Source organism: Bathycoccus prasinos (genome assembly GCF_002220235.1).
Source record: "Bathycoccus prasinos genomic : Chromosome_13".
Lineage (NCBI taxonomy): Eukaryota > Viridiplantae > Chlorophyta > Mamiellophyceae > Mamiellales > Bathycoccaceae > Bathycoccus > Bathycoccus prasinos.
The window spans coordinates 326,339-346,322 of record NC_023996.1 but is presented as its reverse complement, the minus strand read 5'-3'; the positions used below and the strand labels follow the sequence as shown (position 1 = coordinate 346,322).

Here is a 19,984-nt window from a genome sequence, read left to right as displayed (position 1 = left end):
TATACTAACCGTTGATTTTATTGAGTGAAGAAAGAAATTTTACCATAACTTGTGTGTCTCTAAGTTCCTCGATTTTTGGTACAGCCTCGCTTTCTCCAACCGCTTCTTCTCGCGAAGCGCGTTCTCCCGGTCGTCGTCTACACTATTATTGTTATTATTATCATTATTATTAATCACAACTCTCTCTGGAATTTCCTCAACCTCACCGAGCGGACTCTTCTTACTATTCACTTTCGGTATGAACGAACCGTATTCGTGCGTTGGCGGGAAATACCACGTTTTCCACGACGGTTGTTCCTCTTCGTCGTCGTCGTCGTCGTCGTTTTCCCCTCTATTCGATGTCGTAGTTCGCTTCGCTGCCGCCGCCGCCGCCGCCGCTTTACTCCTCAGTCGTTTCAATTCATCCACCATCTTTCTCACGTCTTCGTCTTCTTCGTCTTCTTCGTCTTCGTCTCTTTCTTCTTCTGTCTCGAGCTCCTCCTCCTTTTCCTCCTCCTCCTTCTCTTTCTGCATCTTCTTTTCCGACGACGACGAGCAACGACGAGGAGGAGGAGGAGGAAGCGGGTCTTTCAACACCTCCTCCAAACTCGACTGAAAATGTTTGTGTTTCGTCTTATTTCGCATCGCTTCCACTCGAGACTGCACGGTAACGTTGTTGTTGTTAATATTCTCACTTTTCCCACTCATCCTCCTCCTCCCCCTCTCTCTGGCGCGTTGATTTTCCTGCATCCAATACGCCTCTATCGCTCTGTTTTGGTAAAACGACGTCGTTTTCTCTTCGACGTCTTCGGAGTCGATGAATTCATTCCGCGCGTATACGAACCCCTTTTCCCCGACCAAGACGGAAGGATTGGACGGGCCTTTGTGGAGTTTCCATTTAGGTTGGTGTTGTTGCGACATTTCTCTCCCTCTGCGCTCTCTCTCTGCGCTCTCTGCTCACTCCCTCTCTCTCTTATCTGTCCGCGTTTGCGCGGGCAAAAGCGAACGACACACAAAACAAGCGGAGAATGGAATGAAGAATTTGGTGAAACTAACTTGGTACTTGATTTTTAATTGAATAAACTAGTAAATATAATATCAGAGAGACGATCAAACACACAGACATCAAATCAAATCGACTTGGGCGGCTCTAACTGCTCCACCCCACTTTCCTTCAACATCTCCACCATCCTATCGCACATCGCCCTGGTCTTTTTCGCGATTTGCAAACTTTTCCTCGCGTCCAATTGCGACGCCGCCAGTTGTTTCTTCAATCGCGAGATTTCGTCGTCCTCGTCGCCGCCGGCGTCGTTATCATTCGTATCGTTGGCTGCCGCTAAACTCGCCTCCAACGGCGACAAGACACCTTTTTCTCCCGCTTTCTCTTTTTCTTCTTCTTTTTCCTCCTCGTCTTCGGTGTTTGGTAATTTCATCTCTCTCTTCAAAAACGTCTCCACGAGCTGTCGTTTCCTCGCCTGTTCGATTTCCAAACTCGCTTGGACGTTAAATCCAATCTGACGGGATTTCCGCAATCGCTCCTGTAACTCCTCGGCAGAGATCGCGTTGAAATCTGCTTGGTCTGATTTCGCGGCGGTTTTCAGACGGCCGATGATTGCGTTGAATTCATTGTGAGTATTCGCATTATTCGGCTCTTGTTCTTGTTGTTGTTGTTGTTGTTGTTCGGATGACATCTTCGTGTAAATGAGTATTTGCGTGTCAAGTTTAAAGACAGTACTTAAAACGATCGCTCGCGTATTAAACGCGTCGTGGTATACCAGAGCAGCGTTAAAGGAACCCGTGCTCCAATGTGGGAATTCCAACGTAGTATTAAGTATATCTCGAGTCGTGTGTATACACTCAAGAATATGAATGGTTTTCCCTTTTATCCAATGAGGACTTTGGGAAAAAATACGCGCGAAAATTTTGTATCTAAAAACTCTTCACTTATCGTACATGTACAGTTGTTGTTCTCGTTCAAACGCGGGGCCTGTCTTTCTCTCGTTAAAGCGCGCGACGGTTTTGAAACTCGTCGTCATCTCTTTAGCCGCAGCCGCTTCTTCTTCTTCTTCTTCTTTGGCTTCTTCTTCTCCGTCAAAGGCGAATTTTTCGGACGCAACTTGTGGGGCTGCTCCGGTAGGGAACTTGGTCAATAAGAATACTAACAACAATACCAACAGCGGGACATCGAGAGTTTCGAGAAGCTCTGGAAGAATTATACCTCGCGGGATGGCTTGGCGATCGCACGGGACCGATAACGATTCTCTCGTGAACGCTTTGGTGCGTAACAGAGTGTTGAAAACGAGGAAAGTCATCGATGCCATGCGAAGGGTAGATCGAGGGAACTATTGCGTACCGTTTTCCGGACAGTCGGCGTACGAGGACCATCCGCTGCCGATTGGATCGAACGCCACGATATCTGCGCCGCATATGCACGCGGCGTGTTTGGAATTGGTACACGATCGAGTGACGGAAAACGCGAGAGTTTTGGACGTTGGAAGTGGGTCTGGGTACCTCACTTCGTGTTTCGCGGCCATGCTCGATCACCACGACTCGTACGCCGCGGGTTCTATTCGCGCGGAAGAGGTCGAGGATAGACGGCCGGGCTTATCAGATACGAAATACCCAATCGTCGTTGGCGTGGAACACATCAAAGATCTCGTGGATTTCTCCATCGAAAATACCAAAAAGGACGGTAAAGGCAAGTACTTGCAAGGCCCGGAACCTCTGGTCGTCTTAAAAGTCGCCGACGGTCGCGAAGGGTACCCCCCGTACGCGCCATACGACGTCATCCACGTCGGCGCCGCTTCGCCGGAAAAACCGACAAAACTTCTCAAACAACTCGCAAACGGCGGAAGATTGGTGTGCCCGGTCGGAAGAGGTTGGCAATCTTTGCGCGTCTACGACAAAGACGATAAAGGTCGCGTCACCGAGTTTGACGCGATGGGCGTCACGTACGTTCCGCTCACTGGCGCGAAAGAACAAATGGGTCGCGCGTCCGCGTCGTCAGGGAGTTTTTGGTAAGCGTAAATAAAGTTTCTACAAAAACGAATGAGAGAGAGAGAGACATAGACACAGACGCGAGCGAGCGCATGTCGTTTTGTTGGTTCATTCCTTCAACAAGAGAGATCTTTTCAAATTTTCTCACAATTCCTCCACGAAAGACACGCGCGTAAACACACTCATAAAGCATGTCCGCACTGACCGTTTCGCTGTTGAGCGGCCGCGGCGTCAGCACGAAATCACGCACCTCCAACGATTCGTCTTCCTCGGTTTCGATGAGGAAGCATTACCAGCGTCGTAGCTCTCTTCATCATCCGACGACGACGAAAAATCATCATCCTCGCGCGACACCCGATCGAAATTGGATTAAGAACAACAACAAGAACAGCGCAAACAACATACAAAAGTCCTCGAAGGTACGCTTAAACTCCCCCTCGTTTGGTGGTTCCTCCGTTTTGGAGGACTTTGACGGACAGAAACCGGAAATTGCGACGACGACGAGGAGGAGTAGCACCGTGAATAATCCTTTGCGAGAATCGAAATCGAGAGCAGAAAACGCGATGCGAGCGAGACAGTTTTTTAACAACAAACAGTCCTCCTCGTACGCGAACGGAGGGAGCGCGGCATTTGGGAGCATGGTTCCCGAGGACGAAGAAGCGAGCACGAGCGGGCAACAAGAATTACAACAACAACAACAACAACAACAACTAGAAAAACAAGAAAGAGAAGAGCAAATGTCCGACATCAAGAAGCGCATGATGGTGGCGTTGGAGTGCGAGCGTCAGGATCTGGCGGATGGATCTGTTTTATTCAGCTTCTCGGAGAAACCGTTAACGAGGCAACAGAAAGCCGCCTTGGCGGCGGAGGAAGAGAAATTGCAAATCACTTCCAGCGATTTTGAACGCCAGCCGAATTTTATCGAGCGGTGGTTCATGACTGTCCGCTTCCAAGCCGCCACCGTCTCCGTAGAAAAAGCGTTCTTCTTCGTCCTCTCGACGCCGTTTCGAATGGTATTCTGGACGTTCGCGTACGCGATGCGTTTGCTCTTCTGGATCGTCACCGGAAGATTCTCCAACTTGCTCTTCAGCTTGAACAAAGGTAAACGAAGAGCCTCGAAGCAGTTAGCGGCGAACTATTCGCAAATGGAAATCGAAAAGCAAAGGAAGGAAAAGATGGAACGAGAGAGAGCGTTTGTCGAGGGGAGCGCGAAAGTCGCCAGGGAGCGGTTGCAGCTGTGACCACGAAAGGCTGACAATTGTTACGGGTTTGGTGAAAACTCTGCTTATTTTTAATCGAAAAAGAAGACGCGCGTTTGTAATCTCATCATCTTCGCTATACTAATACTGTATTTGCGTTGATCGCTTTCATCTCAAGCTCTTTCGCTCGCCTTCTTCTCCTCACAACGAGTTCGTTATTTTTCCTCAGAAGAACATTCTTCCATTCATTCATCAGCGCGATACTTTTAAAATATAAGGAAGAACCATTCGTATCGCGCGATAAAAAAGGAAGAGTTTACGATGAATTCGCAAACGAAGCCGGAAATTGGTCGCAAGAAGCCGCAAAAGCCGAAGAAAGCGACGTTTACGAAAGGATGCGCAGTTTCCTCAGGAGGAGGAGGAGGCACTATCGAAATCATGAATAAAGCGGTAAAGATGATGATGAATGAGGGTTTGAACGAGGACGAGATGAAGAAGACAAAGAATAAATCGAGTGAAACGAACAACGATGAAAACGACGAGACGATTGCGTTGCGCGGGTGGCGAGGAGATGAGAAAGAGGATGATGATTTCGAGACGGATGGATTAGGTATAATTCCATCTTCTTCTTCGAGGAGAACAACAACGCCTTCTTTGGCGAAGACGATAAACGACGCGGTGTCGGACGTGGCGACTTTAGACGCGGACGAGACGGTGCAAGAGAGAATGGCGAAGCAGGTGAGAGATATGCGAGAGAAAAAGAAGAAGAAAGCAAAGGAGACGACGACGACGAACGGTCGTGATGATCGAATGAAGGCGGAAGAGGACGAGCGGAACGCGGCGGACTTGTCCAAGGCGAGCGTACACGCCGTGCCGAGAGGTTTGATGAGTAGCAGTAGTAACAAGAGTGGCGATGTGAGCAGGGGTAGTTCGAGCGTGGACGCGGTTGAGTTGATTAAGAAACACGAGAAACACGCGAAGAAGGCCTTTCGGCAGGCGGAAAGAGAACGCGAGCAGGCGCAGAAACGCTTGAAGAAGGTGAGGGAGAAGAAAAATCGAGAGAGGCGAGTATTCGATCGAGCGGTGGAGAAGGGGTTTTCGGAGAAGTGGGTGCAGAAAGCGATGGAGGCGCATCCCGAAGAGCTGAGCGACGATGAACAGGAAGAGGAAGATGAAGAGGACGAGGAGGACGAGAAAGCGAAGAAAATGAGACAAGCTTTACGCGCGCAAAAAATTAAGGTGTCGCAAACGAAGCGGTTTGCGCACGTGTTGGATTTTTTGTGTCTCAGCGTACCTCGAGAGGAAATGCCAGCTGCGTTTGCCGCATTACTCGATGCGAAATCCGAGAGACAACACAGCAAGATTATTCCGACGCCTTTACACGTGAACGCGAGAAATTTAAACAACGTCGTCGATCGATCAAACGAATACAACGGGGAAGTCATGGTGGATGATCCCACCGTGAAATTATTCCAAAGAGCCATGGCAAAACGGTGCGAAAACTCTGGATTTGGCACCGCGGAGTCCATGTTAGCCTTAGAAAAAAGCGGATGGATAGAGGAAGACGCGTTTTTAGATTTATTGAGGTCTTTACAGCCTCCGCACGAGAGCACAGCTGTAATCAAAGAAGAACTCGAAAGCGTGCAAGATTTACGAAGCGAAGAGAAAGCTGCGTTGGAATCCATCGAAGGCGAGGAGAACTTCAAAATTAGTAACGATAGACCGCACGACGTCCATGTGGAAACGTGGACAATAGCGATAGCGATAGAAAATGACGACGAGAAAAACAGCGAGGAACTTGTGGAAGAGAGCGAGAGGATCAAAATCCCAAACGCCGAGCTTGACGTTTACTTTCCGGAGAACAGTCGATACCCGTTCGAACCGGCTATTTGCGAGTGTCGCCATTCATATTTACCGAACGAGGCCAAGAGAGCGATCAATTCTGCTCTCGCGTCGATTGTGACGGCAAAAGTTATCGAAAACAGAGGTGAACCGGTGATTTACGACTTATGCTCGTGGTTGAGAGAACACCTATTTGCGATTTTGAAAGCAAAATGTCCGGGTAAGTTTAAACGAGCGAAACGAGGTTCAAGATTGATAGTCGCGTCCAAGAGTAATAATGGCAACGGAGAGAATGAGGATGTTCCTTTTCGATTGACCGGTCGTGGTGCGCACATACAACGCACGTACGCTCGATTAGAAAATACCGAGAGGGAAGAGGAGGAAAAAGAAAAGGAACGATTACAACGCATCACCTATTGCGCGGAGCTTATGAAGAAGGAAAAAATGAAAGAGGAGGAGGAAGAAGAGAGGGAACTTTGTGTTCCTGCGATAGCTCCAACTGTTCCACAAACCATGGACGAGAGATTAGAACGGTGGGAGCGAGAACATGAGAAGAGAAAAATACTCGCTAAAGACGCGGTTCGAGTCGATTTGTCATCCGCGTCCGATTTGAACGCCGTATCGATGTTGAAGAAGAAGAAAAAGAAGAAAATCGTCCCGAACGCGGCAAAGAAAGCTGAAGAAGCGGCCGCTGCAGAAGAAGCGGCTTTAGCTGCCGCCGCGAAAGAAAGAGCGAAACGCGAAGAAATGTTGAGGAAACAAAAGGAACGAGAAGAGGAAGAAGAAGAAGAAGAACAGCAACAAAAGGCGACGAAACCAATAATAAAGAAAACGTCGTGGCTTGCCAAGAAAATTAAGCAAACGCAACACGACGCTCGCGAGGCCGCTTCAGACGACGTGATGGAAAACGAGGAAAATGAAGAAGATATGGACGAAATCGCTTCGGCTATTGTCGATAAAGTCTCCCTCGCCGCGAAGAAAGACTCGGCTCAAGAAAAAGCCGAAAGAGAGAAACGGGATAGGGAAATATCCAACGCGCTTCACGAAAAAGAGCTCGCGAAGAGATCGTCCATGAAGTGGAAACAGATGCAAAAGATTCGCGAAAACCTACCGGCGAGAAAAGCTCGATCGGAAGTTATTTCAGCCGTGAAACGGTCGCGCGCGTGCGTCATTTCGGGCGCAACCGGGTGTGGTAAAACTACGCAAGTGCCGCAGTTCATCTACGAAAACGCCATACTCGACGAAAGAAACGGTGCAAACACATCAATCATCATCACACAACCGCGGAGAATCAGCGCCATCGCCGTCGCGGAACGCGTCGCGGATGAACGTGACGAACAGATTGGTGATACCGTGGGCTATTCAATTCGTCTGGAGTCTCGACAGAGCGCCAAGACGCGAATGTTATTTTGCACGACGGGTGTTCTGTTGAGGCGTTTACAACAAGATCCAAACTTGACCGGCATCTCGCACGTCGTTGTCGATGAAGTCCACGAGAGAGATGCACTTTCGGATTTCCTTCTCGTTATTTTACGAGACGTGGCATCCCGACGAGACGATTTTCATCTAGTCGCGATGTCCGCGACTGTCGACGCGGATTTGTTTGGGAATTACTTCAGACAAGTCGTCCCTGGTGAAATTCCAAGCGTCGCGATGCAAGGCAAAACGTTCCCAGTGGAAGAGTATCGATTGGAAGATGCCATCGAAGCGTGCGGGTACGTATGCGAACCAAACTCTGAATTTTCAATTTCAGGACAACAAGCGAAGAAGAAAGGCGCTTCGGGAGGAGGTAATCGCAGGTCAAAGCAAATGGCGGCACTCGCCGACGCCGCGGGAAGTTTCGTCGATGAATCAATAATAACAGATGAAACGAGGAAATATTACTGCGAATACGACGAAAGCACGATGCGTCAGTTGCAGATTGTCGACGAGAATTGCGTGAACTTGGATTTAATCGAACAGCTCGTCACGCACATCGCCGAAGATTACGAGGAAGGCGCTATTCTAGTCTTTCTACCAGGGATGGGCGAGATTAAAGCGTTGCACGATCGCTTGCGCGCGTCGCTATATGAAAGCGAGCACCGCGCTCCAAGCTCGGTTCGAACCGAGGACGACGACGACGACGATAAAAAGAAGAATGCGCCACCAAGGTATTTACTCGTACCTTTGCATTCCACGCTGACCGCGGAGGAGCAAAAAAGAGCTTTTTCGAAACCGGCGCCGGGTGTTCGAAAAGTTGTCATGTCCACGAACATCGCCGAAACGTCAATTACAATCGACGATTGCGTGTACGTCATCGACGCCGGTAAAGTGCGAGAGACTCGATTCAACGCGAAGACGCGCACGTCGTCGTTGGAAACCGCATGGGTTTCCAGAGCTTCGGCGAAGCAGAGAAGGGGTCGAGCCGGAAGAGTCAAACCCGGTTATTGTTTCCACTTGTATTCCTCGAAAACAGAAGCGGAAGTTTTGGAGGATTTCGCAATCCCGGAAATTTCCCGCGCGCCTTTGGACGCGTTGGTTTTGCAGATTTACTCCTTGGGATTTACCGACCCGAGAGCTTTCCTATCGAAATGCATAGAACCGCCGTCTAAAATGGCCATCAGCTCTGCGATGACAGCTCTGAAAGAAATCGACGTCATCGACGATCGCGAAAATGTCACGCCATTAGGAGTCCATCTCGGCGGGTTACCCGTGGACGCGAGACTCGGCAAAATGCTCGTCTATGCGTGCGCGTTCGGCGTTTTAGATCCCATTCTTACCATTGCCGCGTGCGTAGGATTCAAATCGCCGTTTATTTCACCGATGGATAAACGAGACGAAGCCGACGCGGCGAAGAAAAAAATGAGTCTCCCGGACGGTTCGAGCGATCACTTGACGTTGGTGAAAGCCTTCGCCGGTTGGCTCGAGGCGAAGAAAAAGTTTGGCGCTTCAGGGGAGAGAAAGTATTGCGGCACGCACTTCTTATCGGCGGTAAGTTTGCGGCAGATTGCGGACGTGCGGAAACAGTATTGCGAATTACTCGACGAAATGGGTTTCTTACACCAGGCGGCGCAAACGGACGTAACTACCACCAACCGTCGTCAACGCACCGAAGCCGCGCTCCGCGAAGCCTCGTGCAACGCCTCCAACGAAACGCTCGTTCGTGCGGTCGTCTGCGGCGGCTTATACCCTAACGTCGCCATCTCCGACGACTTACACGCGGCCAAATCCGTCCAACTTCCATATCAAACTGTCAAAGTCCGAACGAAACGAGACGCGTCCGACGACGTCTACATGCACCCGTCCTCCGTCTGCGCCGGCTACGCGTCTTCCTCAAAACCATACCTCCTCTACCACGAAATCATGAAAACCGGCAAAACTTACATCCGCGACGCCACCGCCATCGGTGCGTTCCCGTTGCTCCTCTTCGGAGGTAAAATCAAAGTCGAGCACGAAAAGTTCCGCGCGAGCTGCGACAACTGGATTAAGTTCCGCGCGGCGCCGAGAGTCGCCGTTTTGTTCAAATCCTTGCGAGAAGAGTTGGAAGACGTCTTGCTGCGGAAGATTGCCGATCCAGGTTTGAACGTCGTTCGCGAATCCGAAGGGTTGGTCGATACCATCGTGGAAGTTTTAGAGAGCGAACATGCTACGAATACGAGTAATACTACTACCGCGAAAGACGAGGACGTCGACGAGAACGCCGAGAGAAAGCGAGAGTATTAATATAGTGCGCTCAATCGAAAAGTATAAGCAAAGCAACATCCGCACAACACAGAGCGTCATCATCCGTTAGAGATAAAATAGAATAGGTGAATTTAGAATCAGAACTCGAACGAGAACTCGAGCAGAACTCGAAAAGTACGCAAAGCAACATCCGCACAAAACAGAGCATCAGTTGTTATAGATAATACATAGGTGAATGTAGAGGAAAGAACAATGCTCTCTTCTCTCCTTCGTCGTGATACTACTAATCGAGCATCAGTTCTTTTGCACAGAGCGTTGCTGGTGTCGTCTTCTCCGACGATGATGATTTTTCCCCCGCTTTCTTTACCTAATGCATCAGCTTTGTCCTCGCCGTTTTCACGCGGTAGAAGGTCGATATCCACCACCAAAGACGAAGACAATAAAGAAAGACGAAGAAAAGCGGAAGAAATCGCGGAACGAGACGTTAAAAAATGGTCCTCGCCGCTCTTCGCACACGTGGAAGTGGACGTGGAAACACACAAAAATCGAACGTTTTCGAGAGCGGAAAATGGTATTTTCGTCCTTTGCGTCTTCTGTCTCTTCGCGTATTTCGGCAACTTTGCAATGCAAAGCGCGAAAAAGAAAGAGGAGAAGAAAAGAGTAGTAAAGGAAAAGAGAGAAAAGAGAGCGCTGGAAGCGTTCAGGCAAGAGAAGAATGGTTTTGGTGCCTTGAGGAAAAATGGTGGCGGCGGCGACGCCGGCGCCTCGCCCTCGCGGCTTCTTCGTCCTCCGAGCGAGGACGAAGACGACGACGACGACGATCCGTTCGAAGGTTTAACCCCGGATGAAATCGTCCAGTTGAAAGAATCAGTCGAAAGAGAATAGAGTTAGTTTTGAATAATAGCAATAGGAGTTAGAAGAGAGGATGATGTGATGTCGGATCGCGACGCGTTTTAGAGTATCTTTAGTTGCACCAAAATCCACACAGATAACACACGCACGAATCAATATGTTTGCCAAAACGTCCTCCTTTGTCACTCCTATCACGAATATCGAGAGGCGACATGCGTCAAAAACAGCATCACCGCGGAGTCATCGTCATCGTCATCGAATACTCACCGAGAGTTTGGCGAGCATCGTCATCGAACCTCAAACCAAAATCCAATTTCCGGAGACCTCGAACGCTCTGAAACTCCTCGGCGTCGGTTCTCGAGAAAAGAAAATCGCGATATTGAATGTCAAAGTGTACGCGGTTGGAATGTACGCGGACGAGACGAAAATGAATAGCATTAAGAAGGACGCAATAAACGACGACGAGGGGTTGTTACTCTTGAACGGAAACTTCGAGAAGGAGATTGTAATCAAACTGAACATGAGCGTAAACGAGAAAGATTTCTTCAAGGCTTTGGAGGAGGCTTTGGTGCCGAGAATATCGCGGATCGCGACGGACATGGCGACGAGAGAAGACGACGAAGGAAACTTCATGACAACAACCGCGGAGTATTCAGAAGAGTGCGAGGAGCGAGCTTTGGAAGAAATGGAGATGATTCGCGATGGTTTGGGCAAAGGAGGCAAACTCGAGAAGGGCGCTCAAATTTCGTTTACGTTTCTCGAAACCGGCGGGGAGGTGGCGATGGTCATGAAGAGTTCTTTGTCCTCCAGGACAGAGATCGCGTTTAAGAGTTACGAGTTAGCCAAGGCTTTGTTGGACGTGTACGTGGGGGACGATCCAATTTCGGTGGAGGCAAAGAAAGCATTCGAGGCTGGCTGTTGAAGAAGCGTTCTATCTACGTGGAAATATATCATCTGTGCTAAAAGAGTTTTAAATTATGATAGTATACAATTCTAATAGGAGTAGCTACTTCATTAATATTCGTCTAACAGTTTTCTAAGCGTCGCGGAGACTTGTTTTGGGTCGGCTCTGCCTCGCGTGCGTTTCATGACTTCGCCGACGAAAGCGCCAAAGACTTTCGGATTTTTCTTTATCGCTTCGCGTTCTTCCGCGAGGTCTTGGACGACGCTTTGGCACGTCGCGTCTAAATTTTGCTCGCCTTCTTCGTCTGCGCTTCCGATGGATTTTTCTTTCGTTGGATTCTCTTTCCCGCTATCGTTGTTGTTCTGTATGAGCGATCCGCCGAGCTCTTGCTCGAGGATTTCATCGATCGAACGCGAATCGTTTCGAGCTAATAATTTAATCACGTCCTTCGCCATGCGACCCGAAATAGTTTTGTGCACTCTCAGCGACTTCAACACGTCGCGCACGCGCTCGGGGTGTAAATTCGTTTTCGATTCAATGCCTAAAAACGGTGGTTTCCCTTTGGTACCCACCCCGGCGTCTCGCAACGCGCCGACAATTTCAACGCACACAAAATTTGCGACGCTCTTCACGTCCTCTTTTGATAGAGAAGGAAAGACGGAGGCATCAATGACGCACAGAGATACGATATCGTCGAAATATTTCACCGAGGACGGATGCAAAGAGAGAAACTTCGCGTGCTCTTCGGAAACGCCGAGGTTTTTCAACCTCTCCAGCGCCGCTTTCGGCATTTCTCGAACCGAATTTCTCGCGAGCTCAATTTCCTCGTCCGTTAATACGATGGGCAAAACGTCTGGTTCTCTCATGAATCGATAATCCAACAGAGATTCTTTCGATCGCAAAACGATCGTTTTGTTCAACTTTTCGTCCCACGACCGCGTTTCTCGCTCAACTTTCTCCGCGCCGACGACGCCGTCTAAATACCTACCGTGTCTCTCCTTTTCGTACTTGATTGCGTTTCGAATCGACCGTAAACTGTTCAGATTTTTAATTTCCGTGCGTTCCGATGATACACTAGTACTTTTAGTAGTAGCATCATCATCGTTACTGTCGGGGTCGTTTCTTCTTCTTCTCACCGACACGTTCACGTCAACCCGAATCGATCCGTCTTCCATGTTTGCGTCTGAAATTTCTAAATATCTCGCCATCTGAATAACATCAGAAACCGTTTCTACCGCGTGCTCTTCGCTTCTGATATCCGGTTTGGTCACTATTTCCAACAACGTCGCTCCAGCTCTGGATAAATCGACGACATTCGAAGACTTTTCGGAAGAAGAAGAAGAAGACAAAGAAGACAAAGTCTTCCCAGTATCCATCTCCAGTTGCACCCGCTCCACCCTCACGTTTTCGTTAATCCTCCCACCGGTCAAAATCGGTTTCCGGTGTTGCGTGATCTGATACCCGTGCGGTAAATCTCCGTAGAAATAGTGTTTCCTATCAAACTCGGAGACTTTCTCGCACGTCGCGTGTAACGCCGTCGCGAGTTTCAACGCGCATTGCACCGCAGCTTCGTTCACCGGAGACGGTAACGTGCCAGGTTCCGCTCTGTCGAACGCGTGGACGACAGGAGAACCACTTGCAGAACCACCATCTACTCTTAAAACAGAACCAGGGGAGAATAGCTTTGTTTTCAACGAGGTCAGTTGGAGGTGTATTTCCAATCCAACCACCACGCCCTCCTCCTCGTGTGCTCCTCTTCTTCTTAGGGGATTTTTTACATCATCATCATCATCATCATCATCGCGAGCGTTTGATGTTGTTCTTAACGAACGACTCAAAAACCCTTTAAAGGGCGTCGTTTGCCGACGAAAGAATACGAACGATGATGATCCCAAACTTCCTCCTCCTACTGCTTTGTCTTCTTTACCACCACCGAGACTTTTGAGAAGACGAAGACGAGAAGCGCTCCTCATGCGTCGTAATAGTAATGCAAAGTAGACACAGAAAGAAAGGAAAACTTCATTTATTTTAAGGTTTTGTATTGCGTATGTAAACTTGCTGTTAAGCTATTAATGATGATGAGTGCGCTTGTGCGTTTTCAAAACATCAGATCGACGAAAAGCTTTATCACAAACATCACACTCGTACGGTCTCTCGTTCGTGTGAATACGCTTGTGCTTTTTCAAATTACCAGGTTGAGTAAAACGTTTCTCGCACACATCACATTCGTACGGTTTCTCGTTCGTGTGAATACGCATGTGGGTTTCCAAATGACCAGGTTGACGAAAAGCTTTATCACAAACATCACACTCGTACGGTTTCTCGTTCGTGTGAATACGCATGTGGATTTTCAAACTACCAGATTGAGTAAAACGCTTCTCGCACACATCACATTTATACGGTTTCTCGTTCGTGTGAATGCGCATGTGTGTGGCCAAATGTGATGGTTTTGCAAACATCTTCCCGCAAACATCGCACTCGTGCCCTCTCTTTCTCTTCGCTCCTTTCCTAACAGTTACCTCTTCTTCTTCTTCTTCTTCTTCTTCTTCTTCTTCTTCTTCTTCTTCTTCTTCTTCTTCTTCTTCTTCTTCTTCTCCCTCTTCTTCTTCTTCTTCTTCTTCTTCTTCTTCTTCTCCCTCTTCTTCTTCTTCTCCCTCTTCTTCTTCTTCTTTTCGTATCTGATGATGATTCACCTCGAGATCATCCTCCTCGTCAGGAATCCTCGAGCACAACACCAAAGGTTCTTCTTTCTCTTCTTTCTCTCCCTTCAAAACCGTCCTCGCGTTCACCGCTCTTTTCGGATGTGGATTCTTTCTTCGCCTCATATAATAATTACTTCTTCTTCTCGTTGTTGTTGTTATTATTTTCACGAGAGGTACATTCAACCTCGCATGTGGTTTAACGAAGAAGAAGAAGAAGAAGAAGAAGAAGAAGAAGAAGAAAAAAAGGAGAAAAGGTATATTTAGGGTTTATGTGAAAAATTCAAATTTAGGTGTGACAGCTTTCTTTCTAACGGACTCATTTCTTCAGAGTAGTGCTCTTTTCCCTGTTGCTCTCTGCACACACGCGCACACATCATGGCTTCCTTCCTCTTAAATTCTCTCCCCGCGACGACGACGACGACGAGAGGCGCCCCACGTTTTGCAGCAAAAAGTGGTGGGAGTCGAAGAAGACGAGTTGTATCTCGATCATCATCATCATCACAAAATTCGTCGTCAAAATCGTCAACGTTTTTTACCGAACACATTAACGACGACTTTGACGGTTCGTCAACCACGATAACGAGTCGCGATGATGAACGACGACAACAACAACAACAACAAAGAAGGCAATTCCTCCCACCGAAAGAAGTTTTGCAATCCATTTACGTCCCGGAATCTCTGGCGGAAATAAGAGCGTACGTGAGATGGGAAGAGTTCGGGAAACCGGAAGAAACGACGGCGGAATGGCAAGCGAGCGAATATAAAAACGCAGTTTTGGATTTGAAACTCGATTTACTCTCCGGGATGACTCTGAACGATATTCGACGCAGATACGGCGTCGAACCGGTGGACGGAGACGACGACGAGTTACCCATGTTTACCATGGACGAAGAGCTGGAGAAACGGATGAAGTTGGCAGAGGCGATGACGAGAGTCGAGAAGGTTGGGAAGATGAGTCTCGTGGAGGAGGATTCCGCGAGTCCGGTCAGGTACGGGGACGCGATGGTGGACTCGTCGTCGTCGTCTGTGGTGGATGAGTTCATCAAGCCGTTACCTACTTCTCCTTTATCATCATCAGTTATTGACCACGTAGTTTCTGCGGAAGAGATGACGGAAGAGGAGCGCGAGATGATGGAGGAGGAAGCGACGGTGGTCGACCGAGCGGCTCTGTCCATCGAATACGAAGCAGAGGACGAAGAAGAAGAGGAGAGAGCGGTGTTGACGGAAGCCGAGGAGGACTTTTTACAAGAGTTGCAAGCGTCGACGACGTTTGATGCGGACGATTTTCTTCCGATGACGGAGGAGAAGAAGAAGAAGAGCGAAGAAGAAGAGAAAAACTTGGGTGTTTTAGCAGAAGACGAAGAAGAAAAAGTAGAAGAAGAAAAGAAGCGCCAAAAAGCCATCGCGAGCGAGCTCGTGTTGAACTTGAAGGTGGAAGTGGACAAGTACAAGCAATCCGCGGAATCGCTCAAAACGCAAATGCTCGAAGCGACGGAGAAAGCGGAAAAGGCTTCTTCTGAGTTTGATTCCATGAAGGAGCAAAGAAACCGATTGGCGCGAGAATTATCCGAACTCGAACTCGAAACCGCCGCGAAAGACGACGAGATTAAAGAGCTGAACGAGTTTCTCGTGTCTTCAGAAAAAGACTTCAAGCAATCCAAAATGGAAGAACTTCAAAGTTTGCGCGAGTCTTTGGAGCAAATGAAGGAGGAGAAGAAAGCGGCGGAGGTTTTAGCGAGAGCGTATAAGCAAGATTTCGTCCAAGAAAGAGAACTGAACGCAAAGTTCCGCGAGGAGAAGAACCAGATGATGGAGGAAAAGACAAAGAGCGAACGAGAATTGCGAGCGGCTGCGAATGAATCCGAAATGAAGCTTTCCGCAGCGATGCGCGAGAACGCCGAGTTGAAGAAAATCTGGGATAGCGACCGCAAAGTTATTGAGATTTTGACCAAAAAATTGGACGAAATGTCCGAGAAGCCCGGGTTGGGCGCCGCCATCGTCAACACCTACTCCACCGTCAAAACGGTCATTCCAAAGTACTCCTCGGTCATTGCGAGCACGACCATGAACACGACCAAAGGTGTAGTTTCCAAAACGACGGATATTTCCGGTAAATTCTTCTCCGCCGTGAAGACAAAACTCGAGAAAATCAAAGAGGACGAGTTGGCGCTCATGGACGAAGAGGAAGACGACGACGAATTCGAAGACAGCGACGTTCGAACGGGCATTTTTTTGTGAATAGGTAGAGAGCTGCGCGCCACTACCAGTACTACTATTATCTCCCAAACGCGTATTCTTTTGAGAAGAAAATACGTTTATTTTATTACAAAGAAAAAGAACTTACGACGACGAGGTACCTCCCGGTACCTCTGTACGTAGAAGGTAAAACTTCTCCTTTTTTATTAAAATGTTACACTACTACTCGAGACTACATACTACTACTACTACTAAACTACGCACTACTACTACCTAAAACATAAGAAGCGCCTTTTCGCGATGAAATCAAATCTAAACTCGTATCGTCTGAAACGCCTCGACGACGGACCTCTCGTACTCCGTTTTCAGCGGATCGAATCCGCACGCTTTCAAACTCGCCTCCTTCTTCGCCTTCTTCCCTTCCTCCGTCGTCTCGTCGTACTCGGTGTATTCCGCGACAAACGAATGTCCACTCGCACCACCACCACCACCACCTTCCGGCTGATAGTCCATCATCATTCGCAACATCTCCTCGTCCTCCGCCTCTTTCGCATCACCAACGCCTCCTCCTCCACCCCCAAACACCACGTTAAATTTCTCCGGGCAGCTCACTCTGTCCTCCTCCATATTCCTCTCTTTCCTCTCTTTAATCTCTTTCGCATGTTCTCGTTTCTCTTTTTGTAAAATCTTCTCCGTTTCCGTCGCGCTCGCGATGCCTTCGATCGCGTTGAATACGATCTCTTCCACGTGTTCTAAATAGTCGTTGTACTTCGCCTCGTTCGGGAAATCGGATCGTCGTTTGTTAAAGACGGAGAGGACTTTTTGACGCAGTTTCACGTCCGAGGAGATGGTTTGCGGGATGAAGCATTTAATAACACCACCACTCTTCGTCGTCGTCATGTTCTTCTTCGCCGTTTTGTTTGATGATTGAGCCTCTCTCTCTCTCTTTAAAGCGCTCTTTTCTGTGGTGAAATTGGAAGCGAAAATCGCCATTTTTAGCGAAGATAAAAGCGCGTTAAAGAGAACACATAAATTAAACGAAGAAGACGAATAATGTCAACGACGAACCGCTTAAACGTGGTCCCAACGGTCACGGTCCTCGCCGTGGTCAAAAACCGCCTCATCGGCGCCCAACGCGGGTATAAACTGCTCAAGAAAAAAGCCGACGCCTTGTCTCTCCGCTATCGACAAATCCTAAAGAAGATCGTCCAAACGAAACTCTCCATGGGCGAGAACATGAAATCCGCGTCGTTCGCGTGGACGGAAGCGAAATACGTCGGTGGAGATGGGATTAAACACACGGTTTTAGATTCCGTGGATGGGAAAGCGGAGATTCGAGTGCGAGCGTACGCGGATAACGTCGCTGGGGTGAAGATTCCGAAGTTTAACGCCTGCGGGAGTGGGAGCTTGATAGGAGCGAGCGGAGGAGGATCGGGCGAAACAGGAACGACGACGGCGACGACGGAGAGTAAGAGCGAATTGACCGGGTTAGGAAGAGGCGGGAAACAGATTCAAAAGTGTAAAAAAGCGTACAAAGAGGCGTTGCAAACGCTCGTGGAACTCGCGAGTTTACAGACGGCGTTTTTAACGCTCGATCAGGCGATTAAAACGACCAACAGACGCGTAAACGCGTTGGAGAACGTAGTCACGCCGAGGTTGGAGAATACGGTGAGTTACATTAAAGGGGAGTTGGACGAGTTGGAGAGAGAGGAATTTTTTCGGTTGAAGAAAGTGCAAGCGAAGAAGAAGAAAGACGCGAAGGAGAGAGAGGAGAAGGAGGAATCGCTGAGTAAAGGAGAAGGGGTGGTCAAAGGCGAAGGCGGGAGCGGCGCCGGTCCGGTTGGGAATTTGATCGATTTCGCCAACGAAAAGGACGAGGATTTGTTGTTTTAGTTCGAGAGACGACGAAAAGGGGGAGATTTGTTTTTAAGTAGATATATAATAATAGCGCACGTATAACTTTGTAAAACACGTTTAGAGATAAAAACAGACATCGTAAAAAACGTAAACGTGCGAATATCACGGCGCTGTATGCTAGTAAATACTATAATTTTATTCTATTCTAATCGTCGCTCAAATCTTCTAACCATTTCTTATAATCCGGTGGATTCGGTAATTCGGACTCGACCAACTCCTCCATTGGAAACCTTAATATAGCCGCCACTCCAGTCAATTGTTTCAACCTCTCCCCACTTTCGTGACCGGTTGAAAACACCCTCGCGCTGCCGAAACCGGAATTTTCCACGTCCTCGCGAACTTTCGTCCATAACTTTCTTTCGATTGGATTTTTCGTGCGAAATACATCGTCTGATAAGAGCAACATCTTAATCGCGCCTTCTTTGAACGCTTTCAGCACGTGCGACGGCCCATACAAAGCTTTATACTTCTCAATTTCCGCGTATAATTGTTCGAGCACGTCCGCGTCGAGCGTTTCCGCGGCGGCGCCAACCGCTTTGCGCGTGGACGGGTCTTTTAGCGCTTCCAAAAGCGCGCCCACGTGCGCGCTCGACGCTCGAACGTTCTTCACTAATACGCAATCGAACGATGACTTCAGCCAACTCTCGAAGGTTTTGCCAGAATACAATTTTTGCGAGCGTTCGTTGAGCTTTTGCAAAATATTCTCCTTCCCAAAGCCAGGGCCTGCGATGATGAAACAGATTGGGCAATTTTCCAGGAAATGTTTCTTCTTCTTCTTCTCGTCGGTTGTCGCTGCTGCCGCTGACAACGACGACGACGCGTGACCACTTCCGCTGCCTAATACTGCGTCGCAAATATCCTCGTAAAACTTACCCAACTGTTTCTCGTGCCCAACTACCGCCCCTACCCCTTTCTTCTTCGGTATCGATCTTTCAATCTTCGCGACTACCGTCGTCCGAGCGCCGCCGCACAACACTATGCGACACTCACCTACATCCGATATCAACATCGCTACAATCGTCGCTTGCACGTTCGGTTCTAAAGCTTTTCGAAACCGTCTCACGTCTTCCCCGTCCCACTCGCTCTTCTCGATCGTCACCGCTTTATGCGTCGTCAACTCCAACGTATGCATCGCGCCTTGCTTCACGTATTCGCTCACCGTTTGGTTCCGTCCCGAAACCCTCACGAGACTCAAATCTGGATCCCAATCGATGCTCGTCACTTTCACGCCTAAGTTTAGTTTAATAACTTTCGACGAGGTATCTCTCACGTTCGCCCCGGAAGATTCCATCTCGGACGCTTTCACTTTCCTCGTCGCCGTCGCGTGGACGATATCGTCCACCTTGAGCAAATTGTACACATCCCACATGTCGTCCTCGGTTTCCGGGGTACATTTCACCGAACCTTTGCCGTCTCGTTCGAACTTTTCGTGGATGAGTTTCATGAAATGAATGCGGTTGTTACTTCTTTCCCGAAACAACAAACAACACCCCTAAAACCACAAAGATCTTAAAGTAAAATGGTGTGTTGTTCTCACGCTCTATCGCCTCTTTCGCGCGCACAATTACAACAATGACAACACCCCTTTCGCGTCAAAACTCCGCTCGTTCGCTCTCTCTCTCTCTCTGTGTGTCAAGAGTAAATGAAGAACGTTTTGTTCACTCTCGAGTGCATTTTTTGTATCTAAAAAGAGCCAAAAATAGCTTCACTTTAAAATACGCGAAGTTTAAGAA

General features: G+C 48.5%; 13 protein-coding genes across 13 annotated transcripts; 7 read left to right on the top strand and 6 right to left on the bottom strand.

Moving 5' to 3' along the window:
- Window positions 1-39: 39 nt before the first annotated feature.
- Bathy13g01490 (unknown protein) lies at window positions 40-900 on the bottom strand (the record flags this gene model as incomplete). The annotated part of the gene is made up of 1 exon (XM_007509547.1): window positions 40-900. The coding sequence occupies one exon, from the start codon at window positions 898-900 to the stop codon at window positions 40-42; it is 861 nt and encodes a 286-aa protein (XP_007509609.1).
- A 209-nt stretch (window positions 901-1,109) lies between these two features.
- Bathy13g01480 (predicted protein) lies at window positions 1,110-1,670 on the bottom strand (the record flags this gene model as incomplete). Its single annotated transcript, XM_007509383.1, has 1 exon — window positions 1,110-1,670. The coding sequence occupies one exon, from the start codon at window positions 1,668-1,670 to the stop codon at window positions 1,110-1,112; it is 561 nt and encodes a 186-aa protein (XP_007509445.1).
- Window positions 1,671-2,205: 535 nt separating this feature from the next.
- Bathy13g01470 (predicted protein) lies at window positions 2,206-3,000 on the top strand (the record flags this gene model as incomplete). Its single annotated transcript, XM_007509360.1, has 1 exon — window positions 2,206-3,000. The coding sequence occupies one exon, from the start codon at window positions 2,206-2,208 to the stop codon at window positions 2,998-3,000; it is 795 nt and encodes a 264-aa protein (XP_007509422.1).
- Window positions 3,001-3,167: 167 nt separating this feature from the next.
- On the top strand, window positions 3,168-4,217 carry Bathy13g01460 (predicted protein; the record flags this gene model as incomplete). Its single annotated transcript, XM_007509401.1, has 1 exon — window positions 3,168-4,217. The coding sequence occupies one exon, from the start codon at window positions 3,168-3,170 to the stop codon at window positions 4,215-4,217; it is 1,050 nt and encodes a 349-aa protein (XP_007509463.1).
- A 279-nt stretch (window positions 4,218-4,496) lies between these two features.
- Window positions 4,497-9,719, top strand: Bathy13g01450 (predicted protein; the record flags this gene model as incomplete). The annotated part of the gene is made up of 1 exon (XM_007509324.1): window positions 4,497-9,719. One exon carries the CDS (start codon window positions 4,497-4,499, stop codon window positions 9,717-9,719), a length of 5,223 nt encoding a protein of 1,740 aa, XP_007509386.1.
- Window positions 9,720-10,019: 300 nt separating this feature from the next.
- Bathy13g01440 (unknown protein) lies at window positions 10,020-10,565 on the top strand (the record flags this gene model as incomplete). The annotated part of the gene is made up of 1 exon (XM_007509590.1): window positions 10,020-10,565. The coding sequence occupies one exon, from the start codon at window positions 10,020-10,022 to the stop codon at window positions 10,563-10,565; it is 546 nt and encodes a 181-aa protein (XP_007509652.1).
- Window positions 10,566-10,689: 124 nt separating this feature from the next.
- On the top strand, window positions 10,690-11,454 carry Bathy13g01430 (predicted protein; the record flags this gene model as incomplete). The annotated part of the gene is made up of 1 exon (XM_007509368.1): window positions 10,690-11,454. The coding sequence occupies one exon, from the start codon at window positions 10,690-10,692 to the stop codon at window positions 11,452-11,454; it is 765 nt and encodes a 254-aa protein (XP_007509430.1).
- Window positions 11,455-11,546: 92 nt separating this feature from the next.
- On the bottom strand, window positions 11,547-13,409 carry Bathy13g01420 (aspartyl/glutamyl-tRNA amidotransferase subunit B; the record flags this gene model as incomplete). Its single annotated transcript, XM_007509328.1, has 1 exon — window positions 11,547-13,409. The coding sequence occupies one exon, from the start codon at window positions 13,407-13,409 to the stop codon at window positions 11,547-11,549; it is 1,863 nt and encodes a 620-aa protein (XP_007509390.1).
- A 96-nt stretch (window positions 13,410-13,505) lies between these two features.
- Bathy13g01410 lies at window positions 13,506-14,261 on the bottom strand (the record flags this gene model as incomplete). The annotated part of the gene is made up of 1 exon (XM_007509331.1): window positions 13,506-14,261. One exon carries the CDS (start codon window positions 14,259-14,261, stop codon window positions 13,506-13,508), a length of 756 nt encoding a protein of 251 aa, XP_007509393.1.
- A 252-nt stretch (window positions 14,262-14,513) lies between these two features.
- On the top strand, window positions 14,514-16,376 carry Bathy13g01400 (predicted protein; the record flags this gene model as incomplete). Its single annotated transcript, XM_007509571.1, has 1 exon — window positions 14,514-16,376. The coding sequence occupies one exon, from the start codon at window positions 14,514-14,516 to the stop codon at window positions 16,374-16,376; it is 1,863 nt and encodes a 620-aa protein (XP_007509633.1).
- Window positions 16,377-16,646: 270 nt separating this feature from the next.
- Window positions 16,647-17,327, bottom strand: Bathy13g01390 (CDK-activating kinase assembly factor MAT1; the record flags this gene model as incomplete). The annotated part of the gene is made up of 1 exon (XM_007509440.1): window positions 16,647-17,327. One exon carries the CDS (start codon window positions 17,325-17,327, stop codon window positions 16,647-16,649), a length of 681 nt encoding a protein of 226 aa, XP_007509502.1.
- A 60-nt stretch (window positions 17,328-17,387) lies between these two features.
- On the top strand, window positions 17,388-18,227 carry Bathy13g01380 (vacuolar ATP synthase subunit D; the record flags this gene model as incomplete). The annotated part of the gene is made up of 1 exon (XM_007509450.1): window positions 17,388-18,227. The coding sequence occupies one exon, from the start codon at window positions 17,388-17,390 to the stop codon at window positions 18,225-18,227; it is 840 nt and encodes a 279-aa protein (XP_007509512.1).
- Window positions 18,228-18,396: 169 nt separating this feature from the next.
- On the bottom strand, window positions 18,397-19,695 carry Bathy13g01370 (protein pelota homolog; the record flags this gene model as incomplete). Its single annotated transcript, XM_007509535.1, has 1 exon — window positions 18,397-19,695. The coding sequence occupies one exon, from the start codon at window positions 19,693-19,695 to the stop codon at window positions 18,397-18,399; it is 1,299 nt and encodes a 432-aa protein (XP_007509597.1).
- Between the last annotated feature and the right edge of the window lie 289 nt (window positions 19,696-19,984).